We start from the raw sequence: 15,041 nt of genomic DNA on the forward strand, positions 1-15,041 counted from the left end.
GGGGGACACTTAGCGGCTGACATTCAACTGAGGGCTGGCTATCAGTGGCTACCAGATCTCTGACTGAAAGCAGCAATTTTGAGTCCTTTGATGGGAGACTGATGGCGGTCCATAACCATTGTGTCTCCAGGTTTGAGGTCAGCATGCACTATTCCCAGAGAGCTTAGGTGGAACAGTGCATTTGCTAGTTGATGTAAAATTGGCCTCATTTCTCTTATGTAGAGAAGCTGGTTACGTTCCGATCCTTAATGTAGTCAGACAGGCTCTAATCAAGCTGTTCAGAATTTAAGTAGATACGCTTCCCTGTTGTTTATTCCATCATATAATCGAGTCAAAAAATACTTTTGTCTTTATTAATGAGAAATAATACATATTCCAAAGAGAAAAAAACACAGGTCTTTCACAATGAACGGCTCATTGGTTTCCATTTCAGAAATTGGAGTGTGTCCATATAAATGGCCCACCCTGTAGAAAGGTTTACATTGCTCTACATTGCCAGCAAACCAAGTATATATAACTCCTAAATACAGTTCGATCCATAACTATTTGGATGAGGACAAAGTTTTTATAATTTTGCCTCTGTACACAGACGCAGGGAGTTCCAAGTGCAGATTAATTTACCACTTGAAAGTGTTGTATTAACTTTTCAAGAATTACAGACATTTTTATATATAGTGGCATATTTTTCAGATCTCATTTTAAACTATATGCAGATAAATCAAATCATTTAAAGACCATATATAGATTTAAGGGTTTTACACTTTTACACTGTTTTACACTTGTAGTATGTTGGCTTGCACTTGTTTTTCCCTTTAGGGCAGCAGCTACTAGTCTCTCTAAACAAAATGGGCAACAGGGTACCGCTTTCTGGCTTACACTTCATGTGGCTTTGGCTCAGTAATAAAGAGGCAAACAAGCATTTACTGTAACTGTTGAGGCATGACTGCTGGCAGCAGTGATACAAAGGGAAAAAAAAAAAAGAAAAAAAAAAAGAGAAATTGGAGTGTTTTAAGGTTTAACTGCATACAACATCTGCCAAAAAAAAAAAAAAGCCAACTAAACCCTTTTATGTACGCGTCATATTGAAATAAATTATTTAAGTACAGTCAAAGATCAAAGTAAAAAAAAACAAAAAACGTTTGCTCTGTCATCTTGGAGGCTTTCTGAGATTAATAGGAAGCAAATTTTTCTGCTGCTGAAAACAGACGTTGTTATGTTGCAAACATTGATTAATATTAATAATAATTCAGTGTCCAGAATAACAACCCTCAGGTCAGTGGCTCAGAGTTTAATGGCCAGTGAACATTTTTATTGGCTTATGAAAAAAGCTTTTATTCTTATATTTTTAAATGTTAATTTAATTAACACAATATTGTATTTTTTTTTCCACATTTACTCTGAAAAAATATTACAAAAGCCTTTACATTAATGTGGTCATGGCCCCCTTTAGACTCACCCCTGTTTGCTGCAGTTATCGCTTCCTGTAAAATAGGCTGTCAGCCTTCAGCAAGTGGTTTTACACAGAGAAAAATCTGCAGTAAGGCTCCAGAAGTTGTATTAAAATATACAGATGAACTGTTAACTTAACGCATGTCACATAAAATCTCTCTATATTCTTTCTGTCTTTTACAGGGCTCCCGGTCCAGTGGCAAGGTGCACAGCTTTGGGAAGAGAGAGCAGTCCATCAAGAGGAATCCCAACGTCCCTGTGGTGGTCCGCGGATGGCTGTACAAACAGGTTGGGACACTCAAACGGAAACACCAATTGTAACTTACATACAGTCACATCAAGACTAATGTTGATAAAGTTTGAACTGGGTTTGCTTGATTTGCTTTTTTTACGCCTGAATAGGACAACTTTGTGATAGTTTAAGATTTAAAAATGAAAATAAATGTGAAAAGTGTACATAATAGTGTAAAAAGGTGTTTAGCACATTAGATAATACATTTGTTCACTTATTCGGCAATTATTATTATAAAGTAACCAAATATGTTTTATATAAAATGTCTTTCTTTTTTCTCTGAAATCTAAATTCAGCTATAGATATATAGCTTTTAACTTCTACGTCTATAAATATATAAAACATATAGCTTTAAACAGCCTGCAGACATTTAATGAAATACTGTCATGCTGAAAAAAGTTGCAATTAGCCTGATAATAGTAGTTATGGAGCAAATAATTGTCGTATACTTTTAAAGTATTTATGAGACTACTGGTACTGTGCTTTCTTTTAGTCAGCAATCCCTTAATCCAGCATGATTCTCTAACATTTCCTTCAGTAACCCAGTTTGATATTTTTCTTGATTTATTTCCTTTGCTTTGGCAATGTTGAACACCTGCTGTTAATCACAGACAGCCTGTTACTAGAGACTACTTGTTTATTTGAAGTTATACTTAAAATATCTGTTGTTGGCATCATCCCACTGGGAGATTCTTGGCCTCCGTACAAGACAAACAGTGAGTGATGTTACTATGAAGCAATATTTTAATGACCACACAAAGAGGCATGCCCACACAGTCACACAGACAGTAGCACACTCGCAACTGTGCACACGATCTATTTACTGCAATTACATTATATTTTAATTAGAAAGAAACTCTTTAAAATGCTCTGGGGTGCATGAATGCACACAATTTGAATCCTATTTTGGTGCACATAAATATAAGCACATTGCTATAAATAATTATACACACTGATGCACAGATGTCCACTATCATGGCCAGACTGACATAATGCAGTTTATGCCTTTCATCCACTCACATGCTTGTATTATATGGTCGTAGCATCATACATCTTCAGCCACTGCTGTATCTGCTCAGCTCTTCAAATGGACCTATTTTCAGCCAAAGGACATAAAAGACAAAATGGGCAGTAAAGCACTCATGGCAGACTCAGTGAGCCAGCGAATGAGGACAAATGATCACTCCCTTCCCCCTCTGTCTTTTCTCTTTTCCTTTGCATGTACCCACCTTACTACTGTCCCTCACTTCCCCTTTCTGCATCCTTATTTCTCAGGCTCTTCCTTCCTTTCTCATTACCTCCTCTCTCTTCTTATTTAAGAGCTCTCTAGTCTTGCTTGTTATCTTCTCCAGTTAGTGGTACTTCTCATCTTATTATTTATGCATTCTTCACTTAAACTCTTTACCTCTCTTTCTTTTTCAGGACAGCTCTGGGATGCGTCTTTGGAAGAGGAAATGGTTTGTCTTGGCTGATTTCTGTCTGTTTTACTACAAAGGTAAGTCTTTGTGGAATGTTAAGTGAAAGTAGTGTGGGATCTGAATGCCCTGTTGTGCCAATAATATTTGATTTGCCAAGAGAGCTCTATAAACTACAGGTTCGTTTTGCTAGTCAATTTCTTTTTGTTTTATATTTGTTTTTTTAATTATTATTCACATTAATATGTGTTTTGCATAATAATGCCAGAACTGACATTTATGAAGAAAGGAGAAGAGCAAGCCAAAAAATTCCATCCTATCCCAAACCGATGTACTTTGACACTGGGACACAGCCAGCCCAAGCAGGGTGTAAGAAGGAGCAGTTTAAATGAAAAGTTATAATCTGTTAATCCTCAAAAGTTCCTTTTAAGACAAAATAATTGAAACATCATTAAAGGAAATCACACATCATAACTGGCATGCCTCTGCAGCCTTCATGAAGTAGCTTATCTTTGATTCAGTAGCTCGCAGTGTCTCATCCAAACTTTGTAGAACTTGATGCAGATGAGAAAATGGCCATTGCATTAGGCTGTATTATACTCTGCATGTTTCTCTTTGGTATTGATTGAAAAATTAAATGCATAAAATGATACACTTCCGGTGAGGAGAGTTTATTATGAGAGGATGGAAAGATCCACAATCAATGCAAAAGGTTAAAGGACAAAGATCAAAGTAGACTATGACAGTTTTCGGTAAACTGCAGCTGACAAAGCAGCCAGAAATTCACTTTAGGTGAGCAGTAATCTCTATATCTGTTATGTGGTTCCAACCAATGAACATGTACACACTGCTTACACCGATGCTCTACATTACACACACCATCACAATTGGTCTACCATTCCCTGCTTGTCGCTATCTATCTCTCCACACCATTTTTATCTCCATGGTTGTAGCCAAACATTTGGGACACGCTCCTCTGCCTGCTCACCTCGACAGGAGGGTGAAATCAATTCTGTTGTTTTTGTTTTTTCCCTTTTTTCTGTCTTCTCGCTCAGTTCAAAGGTTTCTCCTCCCAACATGAGCACACTTGATCTCTCTCTTCAACACGACTTATCTCCTCCCTTCCCTACCCAAACAGTCAAATACGCCTTTGCTATCTTTGTTTTTTATTAGGACTTTTCTTGTTTTGATGATAAATGTCAGAGCTTTTACAGTAAGTTTTTTGTAATACCAACATTATATTTGCATGAAAATACTGAATCCTTAAAACAACATTACGCAATTAAATGCATATATAAAAATGAATTAGCAGTTGCTGAAAATGATTCTCACATCTTTTCTTTGTCATTTTCTTTCTGGGTTTTGATCCGATGGTTATGGGAAAACAAGAATTTGAAAATGCCAAGCTGAGTTCTAGAAATTCAGATTATAATTAGAATAAAATAAAATATTAAAACTTCTCAGTATTTTTAACCCTTACCCATCTATGGAAGCCGACTTTACTTTAATAGACTTGTTGCTGCTTACATGAAAAGAAAAGAAAATAGTGGTATTTGTGGGAACAACCTATGAACAACTCTTACTAGACTGAAATGCACAATTTTATTCAGACCCATCTGAGAGCGCAGAAAATCCAGAATCAGTAAGTCTTATGTTTGCACCTGCATGGCCTTTGTCCTTCTTTAATATTGGAGTAAGCTGATGGCACTTGGGATGAAAGACTGGCTGCAGCAAATTGAATCTAGTGATTGCACATCGGTCTCTGGAGGGCTTTGCTGTCACTAAAAATGTGCTCTCCAATAAAGTTCTCAGATTAGAGATGATTATTTAGTTGGTATTGTGCTTTTGCGTTTCCAGCAGTTTTATTGTGTGAGCTGCGTTTGCATTTTGTAAGTAGTCCTTCATGGGAGCAATCTACACACGCATGGTGCTGAGAGCTTCGAAATTTATGCACACTCACACACAAGATAATATTTGTACGCACTGTTTTCACAAATGACTGACTGTGTGCAGGGATCATTGATGAACGAGGCCCCTTTGTTTCTTCCTCTTTTTTCCCCTCATATGTCTTCTGAGGTCTGTTTTCAGTCAAGTCAGTTTTATTTTTAAAGCCCAATATCGCAACTCAAATTTGCCTCAAGGGGCTGTACACTGTATGTCATACCCCGCAAAGTGTGTGAGACAGACGTGGCAGAGCAGATAAAAAAGACCCCACTATCTTGCCCACCATTTAGGGAATGTCCCCTTCAAAGGTCCTTGAATTATTTTTAACCAATTACTCCTTTAGCTACAGCGCCGTCTTATCACCTCTCAGCCAAACCGCCCACATACGCAGGTGCTGCATGCACACGCACACATTTTCATGCTATTGCTAAATTTTACGATGTGGTAATCGTCGCACATGGAGACACTGTCCTTACCATACACATTCTAGCATGCTATTACAATATTCAGTGGAAAACAAATATGTGATGAATTTTTGTTTATAAAACACTACGAAGTGTTTTTGGAGACTTTTTTTTTTCTTTGAAGGGTAAAAGTCGAAGACTGTATTGCATCAGTGATGGTTCTTACAAAGGACAGATCTGTGTGTGTGTGTGTGCATGTGCATGTGCTGACTGTGATCTCAACGTGTAAACTGGACGGGGCAGAGGCTGAGGACAGGCGGCTGCCAGCTGGAGCAGAGGAGCTTTAACTCTGTGACACTGGCATACCAGAGTGGTCATTTACTGTTTGGCATACACTGCGGTATGAGTGATGTCATACGAGTGCGTGTTTGTCAGTGTTGTGATACTGGTGGCTGGCAGTGAGGAAATTAGTGGGCTGATGAGTGATATTTATTCTGTCGCTCCTTCCTTTCCTCTATATCTCTTGCCTGTCTTTTTTTCCCCCTCCACCTTACCCCGCTGACCTCCCCTCTCTCGTTCTTCTCTCTCTCTTTCTCGCTCTATCTCCAGACAGCAGAGAGGAGTCAGTCCTGGGCAGTATTCCTCTGCCCAGCTATGTCATTTCACCAGTGGGACTCGAGGATCACATCAACCGCAAGTATGCCTTTAAGGTACGCCTCTTTTTGTTATACAGAGTATTTATCCGATTTTAATTGCTGTTTATCTTTTTTCTGTCTTATAGTTGCACTTTTTCTTGGTTCTTGGTTAAAAACAAAACTTGGAATGATTCCCTCTGGGCGTTTCTCATATACTGATGTCCTGTTAGCCAATTAAACCACCAGAACCATCTGAACATTAAAATTTAAGGTGTGTCGGGAAGAGAAATTTATTAGACTGTAATATTTTTTCAGCTCTGCCGTGACAGTGTTAAACATGGCCACAAATTGAAAGAGGCATCATGTATAAAGTATTCCAGCTTTAGAAGACATAGATAATGGGTTTTATTCCCACAGGAGCCACTTGAGATAAAACAACCCCTGCTATTTAAAGCACTTTCCAAGAAGTGGTCTATATCATCACCGAGAGCAGTTTGAAATAACAACACAAAAACTGCTTTACTGCAGGCCTGTGTAACACCTGCTGTATGAAAACATACAACATAACTTTATAAACATATTTATTCATATGTTTGTGATCTATGTGTGCAGACACTGTTTTTTTTTGTCTGATTGTAAACTTCATAGCAGTAACACGTCTTTGGGTTGAAAACAGAAAGTCAGAGTTTAAATTTGTGTACAGTTAAAATGTTTATTAGATTTTAAATCATGACCTTCTCAAATTGAAATGAAATGAAAATGAAATACAATTCTGTCTCTTTCACAGACTGTTATCTTCCTACAGTAATAACCTGCTAGTGAAGCCACTACTCGGCTTCATTGTGCAGCACTTACCAGCTGTTGTAGTAATGTCTATTACCACTGATTGTCTGTCTTTATTGAGACAGACAAGCATGTCTGGAATGGCATGAAGCTTTTCTGTTCCCCAAGGCACAAGTTTCTGAGTCAAACCCAACATGTGTAAAATTAAGAGGCTGGATTGCTGTACAGCACGCACTGTCCTATACTGCAGGAGGGATTTCTTTGCACATTTGCAAGAAGACACAGTATATGCACAGGGTTTTTATTTGCTTTTTGTGAACATGGTTAATTGAACTTTTGGTTTATTCTGGGAAGGAACATGTTTTCTTGTCTGTTAAAGACACATTCCTGTGACCAGAGATTAGCAAAAGATCCATAAATTGTTCTTTAGCGAGATTTTTTAGTCTTTATGCATTGAAATATAGTCATTGAGGTGGCTAATGGTCCATTTTATAATTTGTAAACTGGACTGAAGTTAAGCACCTTCTAGTTGAATTGACAGCTGGATAGAATCCTACTAAATGTAATTTACCCCCCCCCCCCCAAAAAAAAAAAAAAAAAAATTAAATAAATAAATAAAAAATAATAAATAAAATTAAATAAATCATGCATGATTTAAATTTAGCAGATTTCGTCTTTCCTCTTTCAGTAAATCTGCATCTCTTCCGGTTTGGCTGCAGTATGAAGATACTCTGAAGGTTTTTTTGTTTTATTTTGGCTTTTTTTACACGATGATCTTGAACTTGTGTGGAGATCAAACATAATTTTCTCTGTCAAATGAATGAAACAGATGCAGCTCAAATGAAGGACCATTGCAGTTGAAAAGAGTTGGAGACCAAACAGGAGGTTTTCTCTGGAAAGCACCACAGTGTCCAAGCCCAGAGGCTGTGCATAAGCGCAGACGTTTTGCTTTCTCGCACATTCAAGAGGTTGCGCACCATGAATTTATCCCCTAGGGTCAGACTGTCAGTGCCGAGCTCTGCAAAGACCGAGGGAGGATGTTTGCTGCTGAAATGATGCCACACACTGTTGTGCGCTGTTTCACAGCAGTGCCTAAAACCATGTGAGTTTGTTGGCTTTTTCAACACAGTCTTTGCTGACCACCTGCATCGTTTGCCAGATTTGGCTCCCTGCACCTGTGCCCTCTTTCTCCAGATAAAGTTGAAGTTAAATTTCATTCTGACAAAGTAGAGGAGCCTACATTGCAGATTTTCAAGCTCAGATGTTCAGAGCAGGACATCCCAGGAACAATCTAAAAATGGCATTTCTGGAAGCAGCGTTAGGCGCGCATGGAGATGAACTCGGAAACAAGACTGCAAAGTTTGAATCAACATTTTTGTTTTATTTTTTATTTAACGAATAGATTCATAAAACGTATGATTGCATTGCACATGCTAAAACTCAGACAGACTAGATGAATAAAAAAGATGTTTACAATACTTTATCCCAAAAGTTTACTGTACTGGAATTTACTATAGCACTGCAGCTTAAAAACATCAAAAACAACATAGCCTGATAAAAATAAATACAATATCACAAAACCAAATAGTCCCAAAATGTAAAAGGTTACACAAAAAAAAATCAATAAAAACAGAAAATGGAAACAAGAGAAGAGTTCAGTAGATCCAAACCTAAATATAATACACTGAGGAAAGATTTTCTGCATTTGTCCTTGTGATAGAAGAGCCCAAACAGATGTAAGACAAAGTGCTCCACTGCCCGTCCAGTAGGCAGTGGGCAGAACAAGTCGCCTGTTATTTATCCGAAGGCATTCACTGTAGTCAGTCGTTTGGGTCGTTTTGGAGGAATCCAAACATACCTGTTTCACCTTAACCAACAGGTGCTGTAGTGGGGGGATAAACCCAGTAAAACCACATTTTACTGTAACTTTTTCTCCGTCTTTACAATATTTTCTTGACAAACTGAATCAGTGCATGAGATAGATGTTAAAAATACATATCAGGAGCCATTTAGTCATTTTGTTTCTCTGCAATTTAAATTTTTTTAGACATGCCATAAGGTGTGAAAAAACAGTTTCTCAGGGACACTTGCTAATTGTAATGCACCGTTGCTCATTCTGACGTTATTATCAGAATTTAGGATACTGTGGAACATATAATTTGCTTCCCCGTGACAGTTATTTCAGCAAACCTAGATTTTAGATGCCAAAGTGAATATTTTTAATAAAACAGGCTCTTGTGTGTCTGTTGACATCAGTGATACCGTAACCATTTCACACTTTGCCTGTCAAACAGTGAAAGGTACAGAGTAATAATTATATAGTTAAATAATAATCAATAATAATATATTTAAAACCAAGAAGTCAGTAGTGAGCAAAAACAAAAAGCATATAAAGTACATTGCAGGGTTCTTAATCACCAGAAACAATTAAGATAGGTAGCTAATATGGATTTACATGAAAATGTGTTAAGTTTGTGGTTCGATGCTTTCTCGTGATTATTTTCTGGTTGCCTTGAAATAAAATATTACTTGATACTACTTACTTACAACTTACTGTCTAAAATGAACAAAAATATTGGCTTATATGTCGTCCTTTTAAACACCAAATATCTGTCCTGATATTGGTCTTAAAACTCCCTTATCAGTTTGGCTCACAGATGAAATATTTTTACCATGATCTGGAAACCCTAAAGGAAGCGGTGAAGTTCTCCTGCTTTTTTATTTATTCATGATGTTTTCAGCAACCTTAAATTGGCTTATAATATTCTAGTGATGATTTCCAATAGTTCCTTGATGCAGTGATGTGGAAGTGCACCCCAGGTACAGTGTGACGTCACTCTGGCGTATATACAGTTATTCACCCTTTTGAAAACATTGAGCTATGCACATAACTTGTTCTGGATGCTGATGAGGTTAAACCGAAGCACTGATACTCAACCTGGTAATAAGTTGGTCTTTAGCACCACTGTCAGTATGTGCGGTCATATGCAGAGTGCCCCACTTCATTAAACACTGCATGCATCACAACATCAAAACAACAACTTTAAAGCAAAAAGAAGACCGCTACCTTCCTGTGCTAGATAATGGTGGGTATTTGATTTGGACTACAGTTTTTGAACTACTACGGTGCTGACTACTAAATCAACGTATACCCATTGGGACTGCACAAATTGTGCCTTCGGGTTCCCACGACAAGTTCCCACCCTACTTTCCCCTCCTTCCCCTATTCACTGAATGCTCTTCCCTCTCTTGTTCCCATTGGCTGGCTGCCTGACTGGGACTTCCCTCCCGCCCTGAGAGTGTCGCACCATCCAGTGACAGTCCTCCCATAAATAGGTACTCTATGCTCTCATGTTCTCTCACTTTGCCAGATGTAAGCCTTATATATCCATGTTGTCTGCCTTTGGTGTGGCCTTTTGATTCAGACTGGACAGAATATACAGCAACCTTGTATATTCTTTTGATTTCTGATGCATGTCTTGGTAGTAACATCTTCTTTTGGCTGAAGTTGTTGTGTCTTTTTCATTTTTTTTCCATCAGTGTTCTCTTATTTAAATTCCCCTCTGTTGTTTTTCCTGTTTCACTTTCACCTACTTCTTATCGCAGTGTGAATCTTTGTATTTGCCTTATCTGGTTTTGAGCTTATCATTCATCTTTGCGCCCTTCTTGCTTTCTGCCCCATCTGTTACATCGACTGTACCAGCATGCAATCTTTTTTGATGGCAAGGAGAAAAGCTTTATTTGGAAGTCATGTCACCTCAAGTTGCTGTTCCAGTGAGAAAGAGCGGAAAAAGTCATTTTAAAAAGCTGCAAGAAATCTCTTGCTTTAGATGCAGTTTATGTAACCCCTCAGTCACCTAAACGTTACATTTTTTTCTCTCTTCTCTTTAAAACAGCTGCTGTTTAGGGAATCTTTAAAGTAAAGAATAATGTAATAATTTGGCACGTTGCTTGCAGAAACAGTGACATTTCTGAGCCACCACAAGTTCTTGTTTTTTCATTTGGATTTTTTTTTTGTGTAGATTCAATTTCTGCTGTAGCAAGTTTTGCAGAATGTGCCTTATCAGGAGCTTTGTGGTGCTCTGGCTGATGCTGAGGCTTATCTTTATGAGCACAATGACTCTCTAAATAGTGCCAGAGAGAGACAAAGAGAGAGTGCATGTGTGCGTGCTTTTGGGTTGGTTTTTTTTTTGTTTTTTTGTGGGGGCTGTCCACAGGAATGGGGCAGGCACTATTGTAAGCTTATGTTAGTGTAAGTGGTAAGTGATATTTTCAAGCTGAAGGAGAGAGAAAACAGGAAGGGATAGGAAATGTTTCAAACTGGAAACTATAATAAAGAGAGGAAAGGAATTGATAAGATATGGAGAGGAAGGAAGTGATAGCAGCTATTGGTGGCTGTGAATTGGAAGCAGAAACAAGTAGTGAGAAAATGGTGCTTTATTTATTTAATTTTTTAAAAAATTAATAAAGCACAATTGAACAACATAGTGAAGGAAACAAATTGCCAGAAACACCCTAAACTGAAACCAACTCTCACACAGACACAAACAACAGAGAGAAAAAGAGGCTGAGCTGTGTATGAACTCGGTGTGTAGGCGTATCGGTCATGCTCTCAGTGCTGAATGACCCACTCAGCATTCCCGTTAAAGCCAGAGACTCCCAGTGTTAATTTAGACTGCTGGTGATGTGCGTTGCATTGTGTCATTATTTGTCATCAGTACTGATATATCAATAAATGAGGAAAAATTTGAGACGGGAGTTCTCTCTCCTTTTAAATGTATACGGTCAGGTAGAAGTTGTGCGCAGAGGATCCACAAAATTAAACCTTTTTAGTTTCTATCATTTATGTTAGAGTCTGAATTTGCTTTCTCCAACATACTGCCATACAAATGTGTGCCTAAACCTCTGGTCTGCATCTGTGCTCTCTGCATTCCTGCACGTGGCTAAACATCTGACTAGTAGCACAGTCCCCTCTCTCTCATCAAGCAGCCTGTCCCATTGTAGCTGTAAGAGGCCATCTGTCAGAGTGCTGACGGTGAGTGAACAGGCGTGTTTTGACAGCTGCTTCCTGAGGATGCTGTGTTGCTTTCATCAAGATATTTACCATGTTCTTTGGACATATCTAGAGTTCACATTTATGATGAGTAGTTGTTAAGTAGTTTCCCTGACTGTTTCCTGGCCCCTGAAATGCCTTAACACATCTCCAGTCCTGACAGTGAAAGGCCAGCTGAGCCCTTCACAGTTTACATCTGTGGTTTTCTTCTGGGTAACGTCATGGCAAACGTACATATTTTTCTAACCAAACACCGCAGCAAACAAGTGCAAAGTCATCTTCAATACAAGCAAACATAATTTGAAATGTTATAAAAAGCTTGATAAAAGCAAAAACATTGCTTGATTAAAATTTGTCTGGGCCACTTCCAGGACTCCTGCTAAGTTTGGATCACTTTGTTAAAGTTTTGTTTAGACCACTTGCAGATACACATTTGCAGTTTCACCTTGGACAGGAACCTTATGCAGAGAGAAAACATTGACTTCTGTGTTAAAGGGACTTTTACTTTTATGCCAAGAATATCAAATGTAGTCGGACCTGAGGCCCTGCTAAGGTAAGATCCAGAGGCCAGGGTAGAAGTGTGAACAGAAGCATGCTCCTTTTTTTTTCTCCCACCTTCCACCACTTCTTTGTTGAGTCGTGTGTAGTTACTGTAATGCCCTGAGGAATATGAAGGTTCAGTACAAATCATCAAACCAAGTGTCCCGTCATACTGAAAAGGCAAAATCCTTTTGGCTGAACCAATACACTATATAGTTACTCTCCATAGTTGGCACCATGAGCCTCTCCACCCCTTTTGTTGAATAGAGGAAATCTAGCAGCCATTTCGGATTCATGAGTTCAAGTGGTCACAGCCACACTTCCAAGGAGCAATCTAAAAATAGTTGGAGCACTAGAAGCTGTGAAGAGACACACAATGACCTTAAAAGAAAAATATTTTCAATCTGGTGTGCTTTTTATTTTTTAATGAGTAGAGACATGAAAATTTTTGATGGCACATTTTAAATGAATGATGTGACCTGTGGTGAAAGGCTGGCAGGATTCTTTTTGTAGTCTGCATCTTTTAATTGTTTCTTTACATATAGATCAGCTGTACTGAATGCAAATGCTTGGATATAGCACATTTAGATTGTTTTATACAGTTTACTGTTTTACACTATGGTCTGAGATGTTTGTACTAGTTACAAGGAGATTACTAAAGATGAGCTAGGGTTTCTTTATTGGTTAATCTGATTATTTTTCCATTCGTTGATATACTATTTGGTCTCAGAAATGTCAGTGACATACAAAAACATTACCATTCAAAGAGTAACGGATAATATTATTTTTTATTTCAGCTTTTTGAGACTTTTGAGTCTTGTTATGATAGGACAGGATAGCTGTCCTAGATGATCCAGTCTGGGGAAATCATAGTATTTTTTGGACCATAAGGCACACCAGATTATAAGGCGCATTAAGCGAAACAAAACAGTCAGATAAGTCAAACGTTACTCAACTCATTCTTCTTGCTTCCTCCACTTCCGTACCATTGATTCATTAATGTTGAATTCTCTTGCAGCTGCTCTGTTCCAATGTTGTTGCAGTACTTTAATTAATAACCTCGTATCGTGGATGGATTATCTCAGCTGTTCTCCTGACTGAAGTTTGGTCCATTTACAGCATCCTGCCATGCGATTGCATTTGTCCCTAACCATCGGGTACCCTCACGTTAACTTTTATTGAGTGGAAAAAAGTTAGCGTTCATCCTCCAGCTTCAGTTTATGTTATGCTAACATAGCTGTGTCGCTAGCGATCACGTATCACATCATTATATACCAGCTAGCCAAACTTCAGTAACCCTACAAATGTCACTGCTGTTTAGTTTTCTGTCTTCATTTATGTTGGAAGTGATAGCAGAGCTGTACGTTTTAATCTTTTCAGAAATCTCTCAGTCAGAACATGCTATATCATGTTTAGGTGGAAACTAGTGCGCTAACTTCCTGCTAACTTCTAACTCGGTTAAATTTAATAAATCCTGTTTTCATGGATGCCTGGATGTTAAACTTAATTGTTACACCTGGTAGAGCAGCAACACTGATCATTTTATTAAAGATGAAAGAATTTAGACAGTTTTTAACTCTCAGTGATGCCGCAGTGTTCGTTTGACTTAGGGACCTGAAACGGAATTTGAAACCGGATTACTCCGCGAGGCTCCTGACTACGGTAGCCTTACTGCTCCGACAATCCATCAAGCAGTGCGGCTTCATAGCTTGCCAAAGTCATACTAAAGCATTTTTGACAGACTTTTGAGTGCCGTGTACAACATAAAATCTGTTCGAGGTCAGTAAGCACAACCAGAATTCATACATAAGGTGCACCGAATTATAACGTGCACAGTGGATTTTTAAAGGATTAATTAAAGGATTTTAAGTGTGCCTTATAGTGCGGAAAATAGTACTTTTTTTTTTAGTCCTTGTCACAATGAGAAAAAGTCACCCACAAAATCATCTATCACATGTTTTACTTAATTGATCATCCCATATGTCAAAGGATAATATGTATTAGCTCAGCAACCATAATCTGTAACCTTCATGATGAGGGTATTATCAGCCTCTCACCTCCATACAGTCCAAATAAGGTTTCCTCAATGCGTAGCCCATCCATACCCCTCCCTTGTTTCCATGTGCCTAAAGCTCATGAAAGTGTTTGCTTAGCTGCCAGGTTATTGATTCCTGTGTGCACCAGGTGAGGAATGCGGTTACCTCCCCGATCTTCAAATATGTAGCAGCATGAGGGTCAAGCCCACACTTTAGCATAGTGACTAGAATTATATTCCAAGTTATTTTTGTCGTGCTTCGCTGCAGCCGCCGAAATGAGCTTGTTTAAGCTGCAGTGCAGAGGGGAGGTGAGTTCACATGTTGTGTGTGTGCATGTGTGCCTCTGTTTGCCAGGGTTTATTTAGAGTTTATATTAACAGGGATATAACAGCAGGACTGACAGTCTGTTTTATTCATGAGCGTGTTAAGTGTGTACATTAAACAGCCGGCGTGGGAGCGATGCTTTGTGTGTTCCCGACTGTCACGCTGT

At 38.5% G+C, this 15,041-nt stretch overlaps 1 protein-coding gene across 4 annotated transcripts in view; it reads left to right on the forward strand.

Annotated features, from left to right (window-relative positions):
- LOC120730200 (pleckstrin homology domain-containing family A member 7-like) overlaps positions 1 to 15,041 on the forward strand; it is a 134,920-nt gene that overhangs the window by 93,102 nt on the left and 26,777 nt on the right. For all 4 annotated transcript variants that reach the window (XM_040026413.1, XM_040026414.1, XM_040026416.1 and 1 more), the window contains exons 6-8: positions 1,633 to 1,737; positions 3,164 to 3,236; positions 6,114 to 6,214. In XM_040026413.1, coding sequence (XP_039882347.1) covers positions 1,633 to 1,737; positions 3,164 to 3,236; positions 6,114 to 6,214 — 279 coding nt within the window. The remainder of the gene's footprint in view (positions 1 to 1,632; positions 1,738 to 3,163; positions 3,237 to 6,113; positions 6,215 to 15,041) is intronic.

This window comes from Simochromis diagramma, unplaced genomic scaffold (genome assembly GCF_900408965.1).
Source record: "Simochromis diagramma unplaced genomic scaffold, fSimDia1.1 OVJJ01000293.1, whole genome shotgun sequence".
Lineage (NCBI taxonomy): Eukaryota > Metazoa > Chordata > Actinopteri > Cichliformes > Cichlidae > Simochromis > Simochromis diagramma.